General features: G+C 48.5%; 2 protein-coding genes across 3 annotated transcripts in view; both read left to right on the top strand.

Annotated features, from left to right (window-relative positions):
- HIPK1 (homeodomain interacting protein kinase 1) overlaps positions 1-10,863 on the top strand; it is a 55,405-nt gene extending 44,542 nt beyond the window's left edge. For both annotated transcript variants that reach the window (XM_066353334.1, XM_066353333.1), the window contains exons 13-16: positions 1,023-1,229; positions 3,092-3,333; positions 4,949-5,079; positions 6,143-10,863. In XM_066353334.1, coding sequence (XP_066209431.1) covers positions 1,023-1,229; positions 3,092-3,333; positions 4,949-5,079; positions 6,143-6,631 — 1,069 coding nt within the window. In that variant the 3' untranslated portion in view covers positions 6,632-10,863. The remainder of the gene's footprint in view (positions 1-1,022; positions 1,230-3,091; positions 3,334-4,948; positions 5,080-6,142) is intronic.
- A 1,490-nt stretch (positions 10,864-12,353) lies between these two features.
- OLFML3 (olfactomedin like 3) lies at positions 12,354-15,497 on the top strand. The gene is made up of 3 exons (XM_066353195.1): positions 12,354-12,916; positions 13,574-13,859; positions 14,217-15,497. Exons 1-3 carry the CDS (start codon positions 12,803-12,805, stop codon positions 15,035-15,037), a joined length of 1,221 nt encoding a protein of 406 aa, XP_066209292.1. The 5' UTR covers positions 12,354-12,802; the 3' UTR covers positions 15,038-15,497.
- The last annotated feature ends 4,726 nt before the right edge of the window (positions 15,498-20,223 follow it).

The following is a 20,223-nucleotide window of genomic DNA, read 5'->3' as shown; positions in this document are numbered from 1 at the left end:
GGCCCGGCGTTGAGAGTGTGGTAGGGACACTTGGGTATGAGGCAGCAGGTGGCTGCCAAGCTGAGGAGGAGCCACCCCTTCATCTGGGCATGCACTCCAGGTGCGTCCTGGCTGTGCCGGTCCTTTCTCTCTGCTGCCCCTTTGAACTCCTGGCCCTCTTTATCCTCAAAGTTTTTATTTTTCTGCCCACTTTACAGAGTGAAAGTCAACAGTGGGGTGAAGGGCATACAAAAATTAGATTTATGTTGTATTTTAGTGTTCTTATCCCTGGAAACCATGGCTAGAGTGGTTAGTTTATTTTTTATTGGAACTTTTATAATTAAGTATATTGGCTTAATGACGAGGTAAAAAGAAATCAGAGAGCCAAGTGGAGAGAGTTTGGGGGAAAAGATGTACAGTGTGTCCATAGAGTCATGGTGCACTTTTGACCAGTCACAGGAAAGCAACAAAAGACGATAGAAATCTGCATCAAATAAAAGGAAAACTCTCCCAGTTTCATACCTATTCAGTGCAGTTCGATGTGGGCTCATGCACAGATTTTTTAGGGCTCCTTAGGTAGCTATCCCATATAGCCTCTACAGACTCGTCACTGACTGATGGCCTACCAGAACGGGGTTTCTCCACCAAACTGCCGGTTTCCTTCAACTGCTTATCCCACCGAATAATGTTATTCCTATGTGGTGGCGCTTCGTTATAAACCTGCCGATATTCACGTTGCACTTTGGTCATGGATTCGAATTTAGCGAGCCACAGAACACACTGAACTTTCCTCTGTACCGTCCACATCTCGACTGGCATGGCCGTGGGCTGCTCCGCTGTATACATGGTGTTACATCATCATCTGCACATGCGCACATGCTGCTACATCATCCTACAGAAACTGGGAGGGTTTTCCTTTTATTTGGTGCAGATTTCACATTTCTATTGTCTTTTGTTGCTTTCCTGTGACCAGTCAAAAGTGTACCATGACTACAGACACACTGTATAGTCTGAATGGTCTTTCCTATGACCTTTTCCTACAGGTCGTCTCTGGATGTTCTTCCTTCTCAAGTCTATTCTCTGGTTGGGAGCAGTCCCCTCCGTACCACATCTTCCTATAATTCCCTGGTCCCTGTCCAAGATCAGCATCAGCCAATCATCATTCCAGATACCCCCAGCCCTCCTGTGAGTGTCATCACTATCCGCAGTGACACTGATGAGGAAGAGGACAACAAGTACAAGCCTAGTAGGTAAGATGGGTGAATGGTCACTGGCTTGGTGGCTGCTCCCTTTGGCCTTAGACTCTTGGCTTCAGGCAAGTGGCCTAGCTTGCGCGTGAAAGGAAGGGCTAAAAAGAGGCATTTCAGAAGCATGACTTTGGGTGAGTGAACCAAAACACTCAGGTTTCCACCACTGAGCCTTGTCATGTTTTTGTAACATTTTACAAGTTCATGAGTTAAATCCGTCTTTCAGACATACCAGATAGAATGTGTGTATTAAGTTGTCAGGCTGTGCTGGTTTGGAGTGCATGTAGTACTGCAGACAGTTCGGTGACAGAGGCGTATGAGCAGCAGTTGCATGGAACAAGTCAGTAGATACAAGATTATTTGAAATGTGTGTAATTTTTTACTCTGAAAAGGCCTCTTTGGAAGAGGTAGACATTTTTTTTTTTTTTTACAGAGACAGGGAGAGGGATAGACAGGGACAGACAGACAGACAGGAACAGAGAGAGATGAGAAGCATCAATCATTAGTTTTTCGTTGCGCATTGCGACACCTTAGTTGTTCATTGACTGCTCTCTCATATGTGCCTTGACCGTGGGCCCTCAGCAGACCGAGCAACCCCCTGCTCGAGCCAGTGACCCTGGGTCCAAGCTGGTGAGCTTTTGCTCTAACCATATGAGCCCGCACTCAAGCTGGCGACCTTGGGGTCTCGAACCTGGGTCCTCCACATCCCAGTCCGACGCTCCATCCACTGCGCCACTGCCTGGTCAGGCGGAAGAGGTAGACATTTAAATAAGGCTACCTTCCTTTTCCTCCTCTGCTGTATGGTCTGAAAGGTCATGAATTTAAGAATTAGATTATTTTCTTTTAACCCAGCAGCTTAATCCAAGTCCTTAACCGGGTAGTTAACTAAGAGTGGCTACATTTAAGGACTGTGCTACACACCCGTCTCTCTGTGAACATACTCTAGTCGGTTGCCTTTGCTGTCTGGGGTTGTGTCCTTCATTGGGCTTTGGGTGTTAGACATAGAAGAGGGAATAAGCCTACTTTTACCTGAGGATTCACACATGAAAGTCACACACACATATATTAACTGAAGTTTAAGGGAACTTGAAATAGTAATTTTAGCATGAACTACTTACTGCAAAAGGGCTATTTACAAAGTGGTATTTGCAATTACAGAGTGGTATTTACAAATGGTAATTAGACTCAAAATCAAGTTTTGAAAGTGGTCCTTGAACTGATTTGGAGAAGAGAAAAAGTAAACTTTCCAGTGAGGAAAAATGTCCTAGTAGAGGCAAGAAGTTATGTAACCAGCAGGATTACTTTGACTGGAGCCAAGTCTGCTAAGAAAGTCAGGAAAACTGAAGTTAGTAAGGTGGGATCAGTTTGTGAAGGGACTTAAAAAAATGTATGGTGAGAAATTGGATTACATATAATAAGGAACCATAGTCTATCAGAGTAATGTGGAAAGAAAGTGGTGTTTGAAGACTACTCTTGAAATAACTGGGAATGGGAATGGCTAAGAGGCAGCATGGAAGAGTTGTTAGAGGTATGAAGTCATTCTGTCTTGGGTGTGAATCCTGTCCTATCACTGTGTGCCGTTGGTCAAATTTCTTGGTCTTCCTACGCCTCAGTTTTCTCATCTGCAAACTAGGGAGAGGACCTGCTTCCTAGGAGAGTTCTAAGGCTTCAGTGAGATGTATGTAGAGTGTAAGAACAGTACCTGATGCATAATAAGCATGCAGAAGTTTGCTGCTGTAATTGTTATTACTACTGTGATTGTCACTGTCGTTGTCATTATCATCCTTACCATGGGAGGGCCAGAGACTATCAAAGTGACACTGCTAAATGGGGGGTTGAGTTCTCCTATGTTTTATTCTCCTCAGCTCTGGCCTGAAGGCAAGGTCTAACGTCATCAGTTACGTCACCGTCAATGACTCTCCCGACTCAGACTCCTCCTTGAGCAGCCCATACTCCACGGACACCCTGAGCGCTCTCCGGGGCAACAGCGGGCCCCTTGTGGAGGGGCCCGGCAGAGGCGTGGGGGACGGCACTGGCACCCGCACCATCATTGTGCCTCCACTGAAGACTCAGCTTGGTGACTGCACTGTGGCAACCCAGGCCTCGGGTGAGTGTGGGCGCAGCTGGAGGTGGAGTCTCCCTTGATGTGTGTATCCTGAAGACATTGCTATCATTTCCTTAGGCTGATGGTGGAGAACAGTGACATAGATTTTCTTAAAGATTACTTAACTCAGAAATTAGTTCCTTGTGTTGAGAAGTTATCGTTGACCATCCGTTTATCTTCCTATGTTTATTTTGCATGGATTAGTATAAAAATGAAATTCTAATCTCAGAAATAACACTCACTGTTGATGGGAGAAGGTTAAGACATATGTTATATATGGCAGGGAGAATTAGCAAGCAATTTTTTTTGCCACAGGTGATTTGATTTTGACAATCCAGAGTGGACAGAAACCAACATTCAAAGTGACTGCAAACTTTTTTGGAAACAATACATACTTTAGACCCTTTCTCTGCCACTGTCACAGCAGTGATGCTTCATGGGTTTTATTATCCACCTAATTCCCTCCACCTTTTTTGCTCTATTGGGTGCTGGGCTTGGGCTCTTTGGTTCAGTTACTGGGTGATGCTCACTGCAGAACGAAGCCCCAGAGTTCCCTGACTTGAACGATGGAAGTTTACTTCTTACTCACGTGACTTCAGTACAAGAGTTGCTGGTTGGGAGGCCTGCAGTGAGTTAGGGATGGCCTTCTTGGCATCTGGTCAGAAGAAAGAAAGTTTGGAGGAGGCACACACATTTCTTAACCTCTTTAGCCCTGGAAATAGTAAGAACTAATCGCGTGGCCCCACCCAGAGGCAAGGGGCCCCAGGAGACTAGTCCTTGACTAGGCAGCTGCTTTCCAGTGGGAACTTACATGCCAAACAAGGGGAGTGGGAGTTTTAATGTCAGAATAGCTGTCTCTGCCATACTCGTATGAAGTAGTGTTTTCCTGTGAATAATGTTACTGCCAGAGACACAAACAGGGTTCTCACCTGAGGGTGTTGCATTAAGTGTAGACAGCTGGCCACTGCAGACAAGGCAGCACTTTGTGATGCCAGGCCGCTGAGCAGGAAGATCAGGAGCTTTGTCCACTGCTGGCTCCACACAATAGGGGCTGCTCCCCAAGTCACGGAGTACATGCTCCAGCTTTCCTAGCGGGAGCACAGAAGGGCACAAAATTTTGATAATTGATCTTGCTCTATAGATTCTTAGAATTTGAAGACAGTGAATGCCCAGCAAGATATAATTTTGCCTTCCTTTAAGCCCTGTTGATACTTAATGTCCTAAGTATGACCAGTCTCATACTCAGCTTCAAGTTGTCATCTCTACACTTAATTCCTTCCTACATAATAAACTGAGGCTCCTTGGGGGTAGGAACTGTTGCCTTACTTGTGTGTGTATTTCCAGTACCTTGCACATTATAGAAGATTAGATAACATTTACCGAAGTGAACATGTTGAAGATGCTTTACGGGCTTTGTAGCAAGACAGAAAAGAAATGAGGACTACAGTTCGTGTTTTGGTTTAAATGTGATTCAGGAAGTAAGCTACACCTGAAGCCTTATCTCCTGCAAACCACATGCAGACGGGGACTGATTATACTGTGTGACGCCATCTAAAGGTTAGCCCAGTGGTTCTGAGCAGATGTCTGCTCACAACTAACGAAGGCCTGGCCCTTTTAGGTCTCCTGAGCAGTAAGACCAAGCCAGTGGCCTCGGTGAGCGGGCAGTCCTCTGGATGCTGTATCACCCCGACGGGGTATCGGGCGCAGCGCGGGGGGACCAGCGCCGCACAGCCGCTCAACCTCAGCCAGGTAAGCGCCAGGGGCTGCTGGCTTCTGTTCAGGCCCCCGCTACTGCTGCTCTCTGGAGAAGCCTGCTTCTGGCTGGACCGCTCAATAAAGCCACGTGAAGCCCCTGTGTGTCGGACAGTGTGGTGTTCTGTGGCCAACGTCAGGTCCGCATGTGCTGTCTCTTCATCCCTGTGCACGTGTGTTCAGGATGAACATCCAGGTTTTCTATCAGACCTAGTCTGTCCTGGAAGATGAGAGGACTGTCTGGAATGCAGAAAGAGCCTAAGTGCTCGAGTCTGCCTTTGCGTCTGGGTCTGCATCTGGGTCTACACCACCACATGCTTTGAGACTAGATTCTCTTCCTTTCCCTCCCAGATCATATCCTGAGCCTCACACTGTTTACAGGGAAAAGCTTTCTGGCCACTTGGTCAACCAGCTCCAGTCCTGTATGTTGTGTGAGTCTGGGATTTAGGGTTTTTCCTTCCGTCTGATTCTGTGATGAGGTGGGGAGGGTCACTATTCTGCGTGTGTTCACCTTTCCCTCAGCTCAAATTCTGGTGTTGTGTGGTGTCTGCCAGTAGTGAGAAAGTGTACCAGGAGGGTGAAAGTGTGCGTGCGTGCGTGCGTGCGTGAGCGAGTCTGAGGAGTGCAAATGTAAGTCAGAGTTAGTGCATGTGTTTTAGGCTCCACAGTCAAGAGGGCTGTGAAGAAATTAGAGGAGAACAAAAGAAAACATTGCCAAGAATGAAAGGTTAGGAAACACTCAGATTCACTGACGCCAGAATAGGGTGAGTTGAGTCGCCAGTTACTAACTTGCGCGAGTGGGTAACCCGCTGAACTCGGCGTTCACCCCTTTCCTCTGTCGTGCTGAGAGCACATTGCTGCTGTCTGGGCTGGGTTAGGATCTGCTCCACCGAGGGGCAGCGGGCAGGACGGCTGACTTGTGGCCGCATTGCCCGTCTGGGAGACTCTTGCTGCAACAGCCCAGAAGTAGTGTAAGTTAGAACCTCAGCTCTCCGCTTGGCCTTTGGTGCCTGAACCAGAGGGACTGCAAGATTCCTTACTCCCTTCTTCCTCCTTCTAGAACCAGCAGTCATCGTCAGCTCCAACCTCGCAGGAGAGAAGCAGCAACCCTGCCCCCCGCAGGCAGCAGGCATTCGTGGCCCCGCTCTCCCAAGCCCCCTACGCTTTCCAGCATGGCAGCCCGCTCCACTCAACGGGGCACCCACACCTGGCCCCGGCCCCCGCCCACTTGCCAAGCCAGCCTCACCTGTATACGTATGCTGCCCCCACCTCTGCGACTGCGCTGGGCTCCACCAGCTCCATCGCCCACCTCTTCTCCCCCCAGGGCTCCTCGAGGCACGCGGCCGCCTACACCACCCACCCGAGCACTCTGGTGCACCAGGTCCCTGTCAGTGTCGGGCCCAGCCTCCTCACCTCTGCCAACGTGGCCCCTGCTCAGTACCAACACCAGTTTGCCACCCAGTCCTACATTGGGTCGTCCCGAGGCTCAGCAATTTACACTGGATACCCACTGAGTCCCACCAAGATCAGCCAGTATTCCTACTTGTAGTTGGTGAGCGTGAGAGAGAGTTCGCGGCCGCCCAGCGGCCCTGAGTTCTTCATAATGCGCTGTGATGAGCTCTGTCCTTCTCTCTCTTGCAACTCCTTAGCCAGCAACTTGCTCTGCAGGGGCCGCTGAAGCAGAGGCTCTTCCCTGGGGACCGGTCTGTGTTGACTGCACTGCTGTAGTCTCCCAAAGTGTGCCCTATTTTTCATTCTTTATTTCTGTGACAGCAGTGTTGGTATGTGGAAGAGTTCCGATGCCCATCTTCTGCAGTTACCAAGGAAGAACTATCATTTTGAAGTTACCCTTTGAAATATTTTTTCTCTGACTTTATTTCTATAAATGCTTTTAGAAACAAGTGAAACCCCTCTTTATTTAATTTTGTTTTGTTGTAATTGCTGGTCAGAGGAAAAATTCTGATACTAGGACTAGAAATCTAGTAATAAGTGGGAAAAGAAAAATCACTACTTTTTGCTTGTTTAAAAACCAAGATGTAATTGCCTATTTTAAGAGTAGGTCTCACAAGTCCTTTTACTATCAGGCATTTCTCCTTAAAATTTTAGTTTTGTTTGTGAGATATTTAAACTTATGTGTTGTAGTTTTGTTTTCATGTCACATTATACTTAATGGGCAATTTGTATTTTTGCAAACTGATTACGTACTACTCTGTAATACTTTTGGGATGCTCTCAGTTGCTCCTGTGTTTATTACAAAGTAGCGTTAAAAAGGCAGCTCACCATTTGCTAGTGACTTAGAGCAAGAATCCGTATCTGCCGTGGAAATGCAAAACCCCAGGTAGTCTTTTTAAATGAAGCACCATGCATTCTTTTAAAATTATTTTTTAAAAAGTTCTTCTCTGATTCAGCTTAAATTATATTATGGAAAAGCCATTAAGGTGGTTATTATTGTATGGTGGTGGTGGTTTTATTATATGCAAAATCTCTTTGTATTATGTGATTCTGGCATTGATGAGCTTTGCCTAAAGATTAGTATGAATTTTCAATAATACACCTCTCTTTCTCCTTGCCTCATCTCTCCCTTCTGTTCTCTGTGATTTATTTGGGGAGAAAGCTAAGGAAACTGAAACCAGATAAGAACATTGTGTATAGCTTTTATACTTTAAAGTAGCTTCCTTTGTATGCCAGCAGCAAACTGAATGCTCTCTTATTAAGACTTATACAATAAGTGCATGTAGGAATTGCAGAAAATATTTTAAAAATTTATTACTGAATTTAAAAATATTTTAGAAGTTTTGTAATGGTGGTGTTTTAATATTTTGCATAATTAAATATGTACATATTGTTTAGAAAAATATAACAAGCAATTTTTCCTGCTAACTCAAGATGTTATTTGTAATCAAATGTGTAGTGATTACACTTGAATTGTGTATTTAGTGCGTATCTGATCCTCCAGTGTTACCCCGGAGATGGAATTGGTGTCTCCATTGTATTTAAACCAAAATGAACTGATACTTGTTGGAATGTATGTGAACTAATTACAATTATATTAGAGCATATTACTGTAGTGCTGAATGAGCAGGGGCATTGCCTGCAAGGAGAGGAGACCCTTGGACTTGTTTTGCACAGGTGTGTCTGGTGAGGAGTTGTTCAGTGTGTCTCTTCCTTCCCTCTCTCCTCCTCCCCTTATTGTAGTGCCTTATATGATAATGTAGTGGTTATAGCGTTTACAGTGAGCTTGCCTTAGGATGGACCAGCAAGCCCCCGTGGACCCTAAGCTGTTCACTGGGATTTATCAGAACAGGATTAGTAGCTGTGTTGTGTAAATGCATTGTCCTCAGTTTTCCTGCCAACACTGAAAAATAAAAACAGCAGCTTTTCTCCCTTCCCGCCGTCTCTGCCCCTTCCTTTCCCTTCGGGCATCTCGGCCGCGTTCCCACAGAGCGTTCCCCACGTGGCTCTCTCACTGTGCATTGCTGCCCTGCTTCCGAGAGTGTCCGGGAAGCGGGAGAGAGGAGTCAAGCCAGTATTTAATATGCATTGTTTTCTTTTTTTAAAAAAGTATGTGCAATCACTTTGAGAATGAGATTTTTTCCCCCTTTTCCCATGTGGCAATCCTTCCTGCAAATAGTTGACATTCCTAGTAAAATATTTGCTTGTTGAAAATAACATAACAGATGTGTTTATACCAAAGAGCCTGTTGTATTGCTTCCCATGTCCCCATACTACAAGCTTTGGTGATGCCGCTGGTGGCAGGGAACTCACGGGAAGGTTTCTTAGCTGGTGAAGAATATTAAGAAGGAGCCAAAGCCTGTTAAGTCATTGGGCTTTGAGGTTTCTTTTTAATAACTTGTGTATTTGGGGAGCCCTTCAAACTGTGAAATTGTCCTTGTACTCTCAGCTCCGACATGGGTCTGGGTCAGACAGAGGGTACTGGGGGTGGGGATGTTCTGCCCATAACGGATTCTGGGGACGAAGGTCAGCTCTGTGTACAGAAGTGTGCCATCTGAAGCGAAAAAGACATGTCTGAGGGATACGTCTAGGACTGGTTCTTTGTAGAGATGGTGTCAGGGAGGTGCAGGGTGGAGATGGGAGATTTCATGGAGCCTGGTCTGCAGGCTCTGCATGGGGCCCAACGCCGAAGCCATCAGCGAGTTCAGAGTCTCTTCATTGTAGGGAGGAAGGGCTTCCAGGATGGGGCAGATAGTCAGGACGGCCTGCCGGAACGTGTTGGCATTTTCTTTGTATTTTTAAATTAAATTGAGTTGTGTTGTCAACGCTCTATTGGTCAGGACACCCTAGCAGTTAGTATAGTTTCTGTCACTAGTGTGGTGCAGTGTTCTGGTCAGCGTGTGTGGTCTTTGTGCCTCCTTTTTGCCAAGCACATTCTGATTTTCTTGCTCAGAGGCAGATCTGCAGATCTAGTTTCTAACGGAAACACTTTTTTGTTCCTCAGCTTTCCTTCCTCTCAAAGGAATAGGGATTGTTTTTGTACAAAACAAGATGAAGGAAAAAACAAAATATTTCACTCCTGCCCCCAGTCCAGTAGGTAAATACCATTTAGATGCCAAGATCTTATATTATCACCTAAATCACCTTACTAGCATTTTGTGGCTTTAAGGATTTTTAGCGATTTTCAGTCTTAATCTATAAATTGGCATTTCAGATTTACTGAGATAAAAACCCACCTGTGTCTGCTGAATGTGTATGTGCTCAGTGTGGCTTTAGATATTCTGTCCCTGGGGCTTGCCTTCTCTGGCCCTGACAGGATGGGAGGAAGCCCTGGATCTTAGCAGCGGGCCGGCCGGGTCATAGTGACCTGGCCTCAGACCAGGCTAAGGCGTAAAGTCCCCTCGGGAGTTGCATTTCTAGCGTCTCCCCTTGAGGGTGAGAGAGAAAGTGGGTAAGGGTTAAGTACAGTGGCTCTAGGCTCCCCAGGACACTTGATCACTCCCAGAGTTTTTAAGAGCTTCCAAGAGGTGATCCCATGTCAGTGTTCAGCTAAAACACCAGCCCCAAGAACAGAAACTCCCATTTCCTGCAGAGCTAGCCACCATCATCTCCCACGAGAGGGGCTAAGCTTGACTGCCCTGAGCCAGGCAAGCACCATAGTGTGTTTTACTCAGCGTTGTTTATGCAAAACCCTACTGGTTAGGATGGTTTTAAGTTAGGAAATGAAATTGCCTCTCAGTGACAGGACTGGCCCGAGCCTACTTCCTGTTTTGATTTTGTTTTAACTGATGGATGGTGCAGCATGTCTACATGGTTGTTTGTTGCTAAACTTTATATAACGTGTAGTTTTGATTCAGCTTGAAAAATAATCTCACTACATGTAGCAGTACATTGTATGTACATTATATGTAATGTTAGTATTTCTGCTTTGAATCCTTGATATTGCGATGGAATTCCAACTTTATTAAATGTATTTGATATGCTAGTTATTGTGTGCGATTTAAACTTTTTTTGCTTTCTCCTTTTTCTGGTTGTGTGCTTCCTTTTACAACAAGCTTCTAGAAACAGTTTCCGAGAATTACTGAGCTATGTTTGTAATGCAGATGTACTTAGGGAGTATGTAAAATAATCATTTTAACAAAATAAATAGATATTTAAAATTTAATACTAACTACGGGAAAAGGGTCCATTGTGTAAAACATAGTTTATCTTTGGATTCAATGTTTGTCTTTGGTTTTACAAAGTAGCTTGAATTTTCAGTATTTTCTACATAATATGGTAAAATGTAGAGCAACTGCGATGCGTCAATAAAATGGGTAAATTTTCTGATTCATGTGGCTGTTCTTGACTTTTGTTAAAGGGGTACAAAGGGGATCACCAGACGGCATCTTTGGAGTACCTAAATACATTTGAAAATCAGTAGACAAATTACATATTACAGACAAACTCATCTTTCATACAAACCCCCACAACAGGAATGAACAGGCATTGGTTGGGAATAGTTCTCAAGAATGGAGTCCAGGGCCTTAGGGTCATCTGGATCTGGCCCTTCCCAAGAGGCAGAAACTTCTGACACAACCTAATTAAACTGTTTCCTAGAATGTTCCACCTACCATCTAAAGTAGCAATAAAATTAAGAACCCCACAAGAAGATGCTATTTTTCCCTCTGTTCAAGCAGCACTATTAGAAGCAAAGTCCTTTTTAGAGAAGGAGCACTTCTGATCAGCTTTCTCTTGATTCTAAAGTGAGTAAAATTCCTCTGGATAAAGAAGAGACCCGTTTAGAGTAATCACAACAGGTCTCCGAAGCAGCACTACCTTTATTTACATTCATTCAACTGCCTTTGACACATGCTGTTCAGGCCAAGTTAACCCTATAGTGGCCATTAATTCACTTGGGGCTCCTGCAGTCATAGTTGGGATATAGAAATGGGAAATATTTAGAAAACACCCTCCTGGACCATAACCAAAAGAAATGATCAATGGTCCTTTCCCATTAGTAGGGAAGTCAGAAGACGTGTGTGTTGATTTAGACCGCACGGACATATTTTTCAGATGTTTTTCCTGAATAAATAAATGTAAAAATAGTATGAACTTGCTGAATAATCCTCAGCTAAGAGAATATACCTAGAAGCTTTCAAGCAAAGGAAAGCCACATAGAGAGGCTCTGCTGTGCCTGACCTGTGGTGACGCAGGGAGTGAAACGCTGACCTGGGATGCGGAGGTTACTGGTTCAAAACCATGGCCTTGCCCAGTCCGGGCTTATATGACAAGCAACCGTTGAACAAAAGTGAAGCAATTGTGAGTTGAATGCTTCTCATTCCTTGCCATCTCTCCTTTCTGTAAAATCAATAAATAAAATCTTAAAAAAAAAAAAAAAAAAGGAAAAAAGAAAGGCTCTGCTGTCAATCATGCTTCCAGTTAAATTAATGACTTCTCAATGACCTGTTTTTGTTTTGTTTTGCAAATAGCTTTCATCTCAATTATATTCTCTTCTTCAGGCTAAATTAGAGACAGATTAGGATAGCGCCGTAAAGTGGTTGGGTGGCCTGTGGAAAAATCTGCATTTTAATGATGAACCCCTATAAATTCAGCCTACTTCGCTTGCTTTGTGGAAAATTCCACATGAAGTTCAAGTCTAAACCTTGGTTTCCCTATTAATCCCGAGGTGATACGTGCTGTGTAGCACTAGGTGGCGCCAGTGAGCTGTAGTAGAAGGATTACCGATGACCTCTGTGGCCATTTTCCCCCACCTCTTCCCCTCCAACCTCCTCTCCCCTGTTTCCAGCTTCCACTGAACAAGGCAGAGAACAACCCTTGCTGTTATTGCTGGGAAAGGGATTGATGAACGTTGTTTCTTAAGTCAGCGCTGGAAGCCTTCTATATAATATGGGAACAGAGTTTACTGAATGCTCTCTGAAGCCTCCCCCAGCTAGCTCCTTCTGGGTGACTGCCCAGAAGGCTCTGCCCAAGGGTTTCCATCTCCTGCCCCGCGCCTGGGGAGCCTGCAGCCTGGGCGGGAGGTGGTTAAGGCTTCTGGCTGCTCTGCAGTGGGGCCATCTGTGTTTGATCAGTCCTGGCAGAAAGGGGGGTGGGGGTTGTGGAGGGCCTGAAAGCATTCCAGAGTAGTGAGAGAGACCCAGGGATCCCGAAAGAAGAGGCCCCGCCCCCATCCCGCCTCCCAAGCTAACTCACGGCTCCCGGCTCCCGGGGAAGAGGCCGCTGCACCCGGCTGCACGTCCCTGCTCCGGCCCGCTCTCCCGCTGCCATGGGACCCCGGACTCCTTTCCTCATCTTGCTCCTGTGGTCGTGGTCGGGACCCCTTCAAGGACAGCAGCAGCACCTTGTGGAGTACATGGAGCGCCGGCTGGTTGCCTTAGAGGTGAGCGACTCCTTTTCCTTGCAGCCCCACCTGGCAGCGCCCCCGCACTCACCGTTTGTCAGGCATCAGGTGAGGACAAGACGGGGCTCTGTAAGAACTTACAGAAAGCCCCAGCATTTAATGAGAAGACTCTCAAAGTTCTAGGGCTTCCTCTTCCCCCACATACACAGAGCAGTTGAGACCTCCGAGTTTTACCCCTGGGATGAGACAGAACAGACGGACCGTGGCAAGGAGCTAGGATTGTGGGGATACGTCTCAGGACGGGCCAGTGGTTCTGTTCAAGTTGGAAGTTCCCAGAGAACTCTCTGCCTTTCTAACACTTTGGAGACTGTAGCATCTTAATCCAGGAGAATTGTGTAATGGAGCAGAGACCCCTCCCCACCCCACACACTTAGACCCCCTGGGGGTTCAATGACTCAGTGGCCCTGCCACAGAAGAAGGCTGGAGGCCAGGCAGAGCGGCCAGGGGCCTGGGGGCATCTGAGCCAGGCCCTCTGCACATTCAGTGTCTCTGAACATCTGGTTTCCTTTCTATGGGGTTGAAGGGGAGGCTGCTGCCTGGCCGAGTGTGTTTTCCCCATTCCTGACTCCCTGGTTGGGCCTCTCTCTAGCCTGGGAATTATAACCTTACAGCCCTGCCCCCACCCCGTCCCTTCAGGAACGGCTGGCCCAGTGTCAGGACCAGAGCAGTCGGCATGCTGTCGAGCTACGGGACTTCAAGAACAAGATGCTGCCGCTGCTGGAGGTGGCCGAGAAGGAGCGGGAAGCCCTCAGGACCGAGGCCGACACCATCGCGGGGAGAGTGGACCGTCTGGAGCGGGAGGTTGACTACCTGGAGACCCAGAACCCAGCTCCAGCCTGTGAGGAAGTTGATGACAAGGTGACCGGAGGCTCTGGGACCAAAGGCAAGGGCAGAAGAAACGAGAAGTATGATATGGTAACAGGTAAGCGGTCTGAGAGCGGGCCCCTAACCCTGAGAATCTGGGTTCTTCCTCGTCGGCCAGCCGCGTGGAGGAACCAGAGCCTTGCTGGGAACACGGAACTGTCCCCTACTGTTCCCTTTCTTCTCCTTGTCCCAGTCCTCTTTGACGCTGTCTTCTGGAATCTTTTTTAGGGCAACTCTGTAATGACAGCTCCATTAAGGAGAGTTTCTGGAGGGCCCTTTTTTCTAGTCCTCCATATGAGTGGAGGCAAATGCCCACTGTCCTCCAAATGGCCCACCTGGGAGTCGGGGTGCCTGCACTGGGCGTCTGACTCTTGCCTGTACTCCCTTGGCCTCTGCTTTTCTCCTTCCTCATCAGACTGCGGCTACACGATCTCACAGGTGAGATCCATGAAGATCCTGAAGCGGTTCGGGGGCCCAGCTGGGCTGTGGACCAAGGATCCGTTGGGACCAGCAGAGAAGATCTACGTGTTAGACGGGACACAGAATGACACAGCCTTTGTCTTCCCAAGGCTGCGCGACTTCACCCTTGCCATGGCTGCCCGGAAAGCTTCCCGAATACGGGTCCCCTTCCCCTGGGTAGGCACAGGGCAGCTGGTATATGGTGGCTTTCTTTATTATGCCCGGAGGCCTCCCGGGGGACCTGGAGGGGGTGGTGAGTTGGAGAACACTTTGCAGCTCATCAAATTCCACCTGGCGAACCGAACAGTGGTGGACAGCTCAGTATTCCCTGCAGAGGGTCTGATCCCCCCATATGGGCTGACGTCAGACACATACATTGACCTGGCAGCTGATGAGGAGGGTCTTTGGGCTGTCTATGCCACCCGGGAAGATGACAGGCACTTGTGTTTAGCCAAGTTAGACCCACAGACACTGGACACAGAGCAGCAGTGGGACACGCCATGTCCCAGAGAGAATGCCGAGGCTGCCTTTGTCATCTGTGGGACCCTATACGTCGTCTATAACACTCGCCCTGCCAGTCGGGCCCGTATCCAGTGCTCCTTTGATGCCAGTGGCACGCTGACCCCCGAAAGGGCTGCCCTCCCTTACTTCCCCCGCCGATATGGTGCCCATGCCAGCCTCCGCTATAATCCCCGAGAGCGCCAGCTTTATGCCTGGGATGATGGCTACCAGGTTGTCTATAAGCTGGAGATGAGGAACAAAGAGGAAGAAGTTTGAGGAGCTCGCTTGTGTTACGACTCTCTCATCTCCATACACTTATATCCCCACTAAATTTCCCGTTCCTCATTCTCCAAATGTGGGCAAGCTGTAGTTCAAATCTCATATTTTTGGCCAATGGAAGCCAAGTTCTCATGGCCCGTTCATTTCGTATGGGACTGGATCTTGAGTGATCCTCAGAGCTAACAGAAAGAAAACCCGAAGGGTCCGCTCTGCTCTCCTGCCCCCACATCAACAAATTTCAGGCCAAACACCACCCAGACTCCGAGCTCTGACTCTCGTAGGGGGCAACCCCACTGAGAGGCAACAGAGTATTTCTTGCCTCACTGTGAGTTGGAGGAGAGAGGACTAGGAGGAGACTGTCAACTCTGCCCTCTCTCCCTTTGGTGCCCCAAAGGATGGGACTTTCTCCACCTCATTTTGTACGGAAACATTTTGCATTAAAAGGAAAAGCACTGGTCCTCCTCGCCTCGCCTGTGTTTGTTCGGGGCAGCCCTCAGATCATATTTCACCCCATGACCCTCTCTTTTCCTCCTCCACCCCATCTCCACTCCTTCAGCTACATTAAGGACTTGGCTGGGTTCCCTGGCTGAGGAGAAGGAACTTCTCCAGTTACGGATTTGACTGAGGGGAGGTAGCAGAATCCTCTACTTTCGGAGGTTGGGCAAAGACCTCCATACCCACCTCACCCTCAGCAGCCCTCCCAGAACCACCGGTGGCACCATGCCTCTAGCCACGACACTGCCAAAGCAGAGCTTCCAATTCCAATTCTTAGAGGTTGTGAACCAGAAAATGGATTTTCGTTGCACTGAAGTCTGGTGCGGGAGCCAGAGCCCTGAACGCATGTGTTTTCAGTAAGAACTTGAAGTCTTACCTCTTGAGTGGACTCTACCCCCGGCCCCCGGCCCCACTGCCTCGCCAGCATCGAGCTGGTCTCTGGGGTTGCACAATTTTGACTTGGTCTGAACCTCTGATTTTCCTGCTGCCACAGCGTCTGCGGTTTGGGTGGAGGGGCAGTGACCATGTCTCAGATGTTAGTCCTACCAGTTTCTCAACACATTCCCTGTCTCCACCCTCATCACCCCCACCTACCCACCCTGGGTCTGGAACCTGGCAGAAGTCTGTCCAGGAGTCCTGGAAACTTAACCCTTTCTTCATGGTACCCTGGCCTCTGGTCTGCAATGGCCAAAGACCATCTGGGGCAGGGTGGGAACAGGATGGGGAAACCCTGGGTTTTAGACTCCAGTCTCTAGGAACCTGCTAAGCTCTGGACAAGGCCCAGCTCAGCTTTATCCCCGTGACGTGTCTAGCACTGGGGAGCCAGGCTGACTGATGGACCAGACCCCCTGGTTTTATGGGGAAGTTGACTTCAGGCTGCCCTGGGAGTGATTTACCCCAAGGGGGCAGGGAAAAGGATCATGGTCTTCTCCCCACAGTGCACCTGTCCTCCCCCCAGGATGGGGTGGATCAGCCAGGGCCCCCGCGAGCCCCCTTTGTCTTCCTTCTCTCCTGTCCTCAGGCAGAGCTGCTCCCCACGTAGAATGGTGAGGAGGGGGGACAAAAAGGCCGCAGGAACCTCAGGGGGTGGGGGCTCTCTCTCATTTAGTTCTCTCCTAATGTGGGGCTGGCACCAGTAACCATCACCCGTCAGCCCAGAGGGGGTCTGCCTATAGAACATATGGCTCCAGTGTGGAGGCCGGGAGGGGTGCGAGGAGGGGAGGGTGTTCTCCATGGAGCCTGGAGAGAGGGGTCCAGGCTGTGAGCAGGGCGGCCACGCAGCACTGACTGTGCGTGCGCGTGCGTGTGCGCATGCGTGCGCGCACCTGGCGGGAGTCTCTCCCTCCTGGTGTGACTCCACCCGTCAGTCTCCGGTCGGTCGGAAGCCGCCAGAGGGTAGAGTTATCTTGACACAGCACCAAGCATCAGGAGTGGCTTTTTGACGACCCTGAGGAGAGAAGAGCTCCAGGACTCTGTCATTGTCATCAATGTGAGTATAAAAACCGGTCCCTCTGCCGCGCACCTGGCTTGTGGCATGGCTCATGGCTCTTTCCCGATTCCTCAGTGAGAAGGGCTGATTTCCCCCACCTTGGGATTAAAATTTCTTTGGAAAAGTTCACTCAGACTTTTCTGAAAGGGCAGAGATCTCTGGGGCCTTGTCATTTATTTCTTTTGCTTTTTTTTTTTTTTTTTGTTTCCCCCTCTTTTCTTTTTTGGCTCCCGTACAAAAGCCGGTGCTATTTTGGAAGCGTTTTGGAAGGTGAGTGGAACTGTGTGGGCAGATCCAGTGAACTGTCCAAATTCATTAAATTAAATTATCTGCTGCTTGAGAAGAGAGTCTCGGTAGCTGAATCCAGTCACCCTAAACCGGCCACCGCCTCTCCTCAGACGCTCCCTCCCCCAACACTGGACAGAAACAGGCCATGACCCCTGGTCCGGGTTGAACAAAAGGCAGTGGAAAGCAGAGGCCCAAAGAGAAGTCCCACGTGTGCCTCCAGCACCTGGCCCCAAGGTGGTCACAGCCAGGGCTCGGGACGCAGGCACAGCAGCAGGAGGCCGGAGGGGCCGCTGCTGTGGGGACCGCCTTCCTCCAGACCTCTGGTCCAGATGTAGCCTCCTTACCACAAGGCAGGCAGGGCTCAGAGGGCTCCCTGACCCCTGCTCTGGCCCCAGAGTTTCCTGTCCCAACTTCTAAGCTCTCCTCTTCATTCTCAAGATCCTCTGATCCCTGGTGCTGGTCTCAGTGTCTCCTGCCAGAGACATCAAAGTGTCTGTCTTGTCACTTTCGATGCGGAACCGGAGCCAGTGCCGTCTGAGCCGCAGATGGCTAGGGGCAAGTGGGCAGAGATGTAAGGAATGAAGTTGTTGACTCAGCTCTCAGTGCTTCCCCTGGGATTGGGTTCTGAGCCCTCTCCCTCTTCCTCCCTCAGCCTCTGGTATTTCAGTCCCTTCGTAATCCCTTTCCTTAAGTAGGCGAACCTTCCCCGAGGCTCCTGGGAGCCCCCCTTGCTCTGTTCCTCATTTCTCTACCCGGTTTAAGTCGGGACGTGCTCAGTTTAAGAAGTGTTGAGACTCTGCTGGTATGCTGTCTCCAGCCTGCAGGACGGTTCTCCTTAGGACCCGCTGTCCAGGCTGCCTGTGGCTGTCCCGGCAGTGTGGCCTCTGGCCCAGGAGGGGTTTTCTGGTTCCTCAGCCAGAGGGCAGGGGCTGGTGCTCTGCCCAGAGCCCCTAGCAGCAGCAGCAGCCTCTGCCGGCCCCTCCGCCCCAGCACCTCGAAGCTTCCTCCTCTGTGACCCCGGCCACCAAGGCTGGTAAGCTCCCCTCTGCCTGCTCTTTTAACTTCTGCTTTCACAGTGCAGAGCTTAAAAGATTAAATCTTTATTTATGGATTTAATAACTCCACAGAAGAATTATAAATGTGAAAGCCAGCGTATTAAAGGGCAGAGTGAGAAAGTAGAAACGAAGACCTCTCGGCACCCTCCCTCCAGAGCCTGGGCTCTGACAGTATCTAGAGTTGGCTAGCTCTCCAGAACACTCCGGCCTGGGCTCTGGGGGTCTGTGCAGCCCAGTCTCCGCCTTCTCTGAGAATGGCCACCCTCACTCCCTGGCCATAGCTGGCTGGCTCTAGGGGAACAGATCGGATTCTCTCTCCTGGGACTTAGAACTGCAAACCAGAACTGTTGGATCTGAGAAAGCGCTTGGAAGTGCCCTGCTCGTGAGAGGCAGTGAGAGCCAGAAGGCAGGGAAAGGGCGGACATCGGACAGAAGCAGAAGCAGAAGCGGGCAGGACAGGGCAGCTTGTCCTGGCTGGTGTACATGTCCTGTCTCTAGCCATTCCTCCTGTGGTCACAGGACATTTCTAGTCTTAGTGTTCTACTAAATGCCTGAATGCTTAAATATAGTTGACCCTTGAACAACATGGGGATTAGGGGTGCTGAACCCCTCAACCTCCACCCTTGTGCAGACCAGCCAAAAAGATATGCGTATAACTTTTGATTTCTCCAAAACTTAGATTGCTCCCCAGTACTCACGGGACCTCCATCCATACCAAAATCTGCAGATGCTCAAGTCGCCTACATAAAATGGTGTATGTCAGTGCATACAGTTGGCCCTCCAACAATCTGATTCTCTCTTTTTTTTTTTTATCCATTTTTAGAGAGGAGAGAGAGAGGTAGAGAGAGAGAGACAGAGAGAGAGAAGGGGGGAGGAGCTGGAAGCATCAACTCCCATATGTGCCTTGACCAGGCAAGCCCAGGGTTTCGAACCGGCGACCTCAGCGTTTCCGGGTCAACGCTTTATCCACTGCGCCACCACAGGTCAGGCCAACAATCTGATTCTCAACCATGGATTGTAAACAGAATAGGCATTCCCCGGGTTATGAACGAGATAGGTTCTGTAGGTTTGTTCTTAAGTTGAATTTGTACGTAAGTTGGAACAGATACATTTACCTATTAAATGCAACTTAGACAGATATTTGTCTTAATGCAGTATTTATTTTTACCTTTCTGTGCATATAAATACTTAAACATTTTCAAATACAACCTTAAACAACCTTGGATGCTGCAGAAGATGATGGACTTGCTGGAGAGGATGGGACTGGTGTTAGAGAGCCAGGCTTTGGTTCTGCTGCTGGAGTCAGTTTCCTGAAGTAGCATCAGGGGAGGTTAGTACAGAGGGTTTTTTTTTTCTCATTATAAATGGTCTTGTAGCATCTCAGACCCTCAGTAACTGTATGGTAAACTCTGGTGAACCTCTCTGTGTCAGAACCTTGCTCATCTAACTTTGGCATTCCTGCTTCAGTGAGATGAAAAGCATCAGCTGACTCTTCTGTAGAAAACTTTTTCGGATCTGGAGTTCCTTAGGTCCCTGTTTCCTTTCCTGAATGCTATTATCTGCTGTTCTTGTTCCATAAGGTCTTCATTGGTTAGTTCTTTGCATGGGAGTTGAGTAACTCTATGGTATCATGTTCTCTGATGTCCAACTGCAGTTGATGACCAATAGCCCTTATGGCGCTCCGTTCGTCAGTACAAGTTGTACACAAGTCGGATGTTTGTAACTTGGGGACTTACTGTACAGGTGTTAATTTTTTAAAAATCTGTATGTAAGTGGACCTGCACAGTTCAACCCACTGTTGTTATTCCTCTCTTGTTTGATTTTTTTTTAAGCAAAAGAGAGAGACACACACAGGA

The sequence above is a fragment of the Saccopteryx leptura genome, chromosome 11 (genome assembly GCF_036850995.1).
Source record: "Saccopteryx leptura isolate mSacLep1 chromosome 11, mSacLep1_pri_phased_curated, whole genome shotgun sequence".
Classification (NCBI taxonomy): domain Eukaryota; kingdom Metazoa; phylum Chordata; class Mammalia; order Chiroptera; family Emballonuridae; genus Saccopteryx; species Saccopteryx leptura.
The sequence above is the reverse complement of the archived record's forward strand: the minus strand, read 5'-3'. Positions and strand labels throughout refer to the sequence as shown.